We start from the raw sequence: 4,391 nt of genomic DNA on the forward strand, positions 1-4,391 counted from the left end.
GCATTAAAAACACGCTCACCTTCAACGAAATTTCCTTTCCGAGGCTTTGTGTCAGCCCAATCACATATTGTGTCAATACTTATCATTTTATCGTAATTTAAAAACTTGGAAATTGCACGGTACACTATAGGAACTACGATAAATTTTCCCTAATCGGCGCCATGTTTTTAGGCTCCTCCCATTTGACGGATCCCAATAGTCAATAAGAAATAGGTGAGATAGGTTGGTAGTACACCTTCTCAGGCATGAAGGTCTAGTCAGGGACATATTAGAGGCAGAAACAGGAGTTAAGAGGTAGACCTAGATCAGATTACTGTTCGCAAATAGTTAAGGATGTGGGCTGTTCTAGTTTTAGGAAAATGCGAAGATTAGCTAAGGGTAGGAAAGAGTGGAGGTGCGTGTCCAACCAGTCTTAGGATTGGCGACCTTATGATGATGAAAAGGACTTTTAATATATTAATTTTCTAATTGTTTTTACCTTATTGACAACGAGAAAATTATCTATTGACATTCCATTGTCCAATATGAGATCACCAGCTGGGCTTACAGCTTCAGGTAATACTTCGGCTACTTCTTGGGCTATCACTCCCGTGTCAGAACTTTCATTAGTTCTACTCAGCTGCGACGCAAAACTGGGCTCATATTCGTACCTGCGTAAAAATGTTTAAAATTAAAATTAAAATTTAAGATAATTGATAATAAGAGGTGTGTTTTACCTGACCACTCTGAGTTTTTGTACGTTTCTCAATTGGGCTGCTGTATCGCATTCCACTATGTTTTTCTTAGCCCTTATGTCGCTGGGTTGGATTATATGACCCGTTATCTTGATATTTCCGTGGACTACCAGAGATTCGTCTGGTCGGTCTGTGTTGATACCCACCTTTCCTCCATGGAATATTGAATCCTAAACGGGTATTTTCGGGAATTAAAGCTGTATTTTTATTAAGGCGCGGTTTCTTACCTGTGTTTGTCCCTTTTGCCAACAAAGTTCTATGTCATTTTCGAATTGTCCTGGATTTGAGGCCTATTCAACGAAATGTTCAATGTAATAATTTTCTAACGAAATACGAGGGCGGTTCAATAAGTACCCGTGTTAGAAATAAAGACACCTTTTTTTTAAAATTTTTTTTTATCTTTCAACATAGTCCCCTTTTAGAAAGATACACTTCTCCCAACGACCCTGCCATTTTTTTACCCCTCCAAAATCCCCCCTGTCTCGGCGATGACTTCCTCGTTTGAGCTAAATTTCTTTCTCGCTAGTCATTTCTTCATGGTAAGGAACAAGATGAAGTCGCAGGGAGTCAAATCGAGTGAGTACGGGGTGTGCGGCAGCAAATTCATAACGTAATTCATTTTGGCGGCAACAACTCCTGATGAATGTGTCGGTGCGTTATCGTGTTGAAAACGCACCTTCTTTTTCGTCAAATGCGTCCGTGTCTCCTTCAATTTTTTGTCAAAGCGGTCCAATAACTCTGTAGTATTGTCCAGTGATCGTTCTTTTCCCAAAAAAATCCGTAAAATGAATTCCTCGGTAACAACGTTTGCCAGGCTTCTTGGTCGCTCCTATCAAAAACGGATCTTTGCCCACGTTTAAATTCGCTGAAGCAATATCTAACTGTGGTCGTGGATGGCGAAATGTCTCTATAAACAGTATCCAACTTTGTTTTCATCTCCTCGCATTTTTTCCCATCCAAAAACAAAAAGCGAGTTACCGAACGATACTGCTCTTTTTCCATATTAGCGAAAACAACGAAGCACGTCTCAGTCGAATGGCTGCCAAATCCAAACTAACCTATCAATCAGTCTAAAATTTGTTTTGGCGTCGTATAATAGATGGCAGTACACAATGGTAGCACCAATTTCCCTCAGGAACTTCCTCTGTCTTCAAACACGGGTACTTATTGAACCGCCCTCGTATTTTAGACTTTAGACAAGTAACTTACCCTAACTATTATTTTTTGACTTGCATGACTAATTATGGGAAAGTTCCCGTGCGATGTATGGGCATGAAGACCTACGACTAGCTGTAATAATTATAATTTTTATTAATTGTCTTCAATAGGTTTTAATTTTCCTCTATCATACCTGAAAATATCTTTGTTCGGGATTAGGTTTTCCCTTTTTCCGCATATTATTAGACGTAGTTTCGCTAAAATGCAGTCGTCCAACGGTAATTTTTGTAACTTGTGAATTAACCAGTTCCACCCTGATGAAGAGATTTGTACCAGTTTATATAAAAATAATTTGAAAAGGTCAAATAAACAGCAGCAACTTACAGAACGGGGTGAAATGGTTTTTTACTGCGATCACTTTGGCTCTGTTCGACCCTTATGGTTTGTGTGGGACAGTCGTGCTTCACCCCGTAGAAGTGCAAGTGAAAGCTAGATATCTTTTGAATACCTTCAGTGGTCTTTACGAACTGAGCATCGCCAACTAGCTGAATGTGACAGGTAATCTGAAATAAACAAAAGCCAACCAACCTTACAATTTCGGACTTTGATAATATTTACTAAATTAATTATTTACCTGAAAGTGATTTTTCTTCTGACACACGAATGCGTCGTCCGCGTTGGAGAAGTTAAAACCTTTGTCTGCATCGACACGATAATGAGGATTTGGTCTAAACGAGATACATGGATAAATAGAATTTACGTGAATTAGGCACTGATTGCACTTACAATTCTGTTAAATTTTGATCACACAATGTATGCCAAGCAGTCTGTTGAAAGGGTGAGAATTTTATGCACTGATATTGTGCTTCTGATAAGCACGATTCCGAACCAGCGAAATCGTCATCGATTGGAGTCGCTAGTGGATCCGGTGGACTCAACTGACTTGGTGAACAATGTTCTACAGAATACAAAGGTTGTTTGTATTATTAAGTACAAAGTGTCCCATCATCATAAAGAAATAGTGTGAAGCACCCTGTAGGTATATCTATTGTGCAGTACCTGGCTCACTTTTGACGAGTGGGGAGTCTTGCGATAGCTTCCTCTTTTTTGAACTGTTTTGGAGATTGGTGTAGACATTTTGTATGTTATCCAGTCCTGGTTCGCATAAAGGATTTTCCATGGTGGCCCTGGTCCCGATTTGTTGCATATCGATACTAGGACTGATGCCCAAATGCACCAACTGGGGCTTTTCATAATCTCCATTCTTAACTAAAACTATGTCATTACCATTTCTTCTGGTCAGACCTAAAAATGCAACACCTTTAGATATTTCAATATCCTTTCGTGGATTGTCCCACCTTCAGCTCTTGGACAGCCGTCTATCATCAACGTCCTTTCTGGATAATTCTGATTCGAATTCCCGCTGTTTTGGATCAGTATCTGTCTATTACTGTCACTCAAACTGTTATCCTGAAGGAGCATCCGATGTTCGTGAAGTAAGCTGGTCTCGTTTCCTTGTATTATCCGGTTTTGTAACAGATTTTGACTTGTCCTTAAGTCATCATTTACCAACAGTCTACCGTCCGTTAAGATGGTACCGTTTTCTATAAGTTGGGGGTCCGTATTATGGTCCGTCACCACGATGTGCGAACCAAGTATGAGATTGTCAGTGATTATGGGGTTTAGGAGATTCGTTTTGTACAGGGGTTGTTCAAGCGTAGTGTACATCGAGTCCGAAGAACTAATGGGCGGGTCGCAACTGTCTTGGGGACTGTAGGGGTGCTCCGAACTGCTGTCTGGGGGACTTTCTGGCAAGGCATGTCTACAGAAACAGTTTGAAAGATGTTGTGACCAACTGTGTCATGTCACCATCAACAAAAGACGAGGGTTTTTTTTTTTACTGTTACTTACCCTGGCCGCTTGTTTTCAACGATTACATTGAGAAGTTTGCCACCTGCTGATGCGCCAGGAGCGGTAGCTGTGGTGGTGGTGGTGAGGGTGTCGTTGAAATAATCACCCCCTCCTTGCGAACCATCGCTGTTAATGAAGGCCTCGAGTTGTGAAAAGTCGAGGGCCTCATTATCTATGCCGCCTACAAAATCACCTCCCCGGCCTGAGGGAAATGATAAGGTTTCTTCAGTTTTCTTCAATGTTATAAGATAAAGAAATTCTTTTCATAAAATATTGTAACAGGTCAATTGAAAAGTCCCCGGCCTAAAATAGTAAAACACATTTCTTTTGCAAAATTCGTTTTTTTTATTCAACATAATTCCCTTCAAGGGTGATACACTGATTATAGCGATCCTCCAACTTTTCGATACCATTTTTGTAGCACTATTTGTCCTTTGCTTCAAAATAAGCCTCAGTTTCGGCGATCACCTCTTCATTCGACGAAAATTTTTTCCCAACGAGCATTCTTTTGAGATCTGAGAACAGGAAGTAGTCGCTGGGGGCCAGATCTGGAGAATACGGTGGATGCGGAAGCAATTCGAAGCCCAA

At 40.5% G+C, this 4,391-nt stretch overlaps 1 protein-coding gene across 1 annotated transcript in view; it reads right to left on the bottom strand.

The window, feature by feature from the left end:
- Positions 1-4,391, bottom strand: part of LOC108743440 (myelin regulatory factor) — a 25,517-nt gene that overhangs the window by 969 nt on the left and 20,157 nt on the right. Inside the window, exons 2-12 of the mRNA XM_025978438.1 lie at positions 3,804-4,005; positions 3,251-3,714; positions 2,952-3,197; positions 2,679-2,850; positions 2,527-2,620; positions 2,277-2,455; positions 2,086-2,206; positions 1,944-2,024; positions 962-1,024; positions 717-904; positions 479-650 (exon numbers count right to left, since the gene is read on the bottom strand). Of these exons, the coding sequence (XP_025834223.1) occupies positions 479-650; positions 717-904; positions 962-1,024; positions 1,944-2,024; positions 2,086-2,206; positions 2,277-2,455; positions 2,527-2,620; positions 2,679-2,850; positions 2,952-3,197; positions 3,251-3,714; positions 3,804-4,005 (1,982 nt within the window). The remainder of the gene's footprint in view (positions 1-478; positions 651-716; positions 905-961; positions 1,025-1,943; positions 2,025-2,085; positions 2,207-2,276; positions 2,456-2,526; positions 2,621-2,678; positions 2,851-2,951; positions 3,198-3,250; positions 3,715-3,803; positions 4,006-4,391) is intronic.

This window comes from Agrilus planipennis, unplaced genomic scaffold, assembly GCF_000699045.2.
Source record: "Agrilus planipennis isolate EAB-ADULT unplaced genomic scaffold, Apla_2.0 scaffold6, whole genome shotgun sequence".
Lineage (NCBI taxonomy): Eukaryota > Metazoa > Arthropoda > Insecta > Coleoptera > Buprestidae > Agrilus > Agrilus planipennis.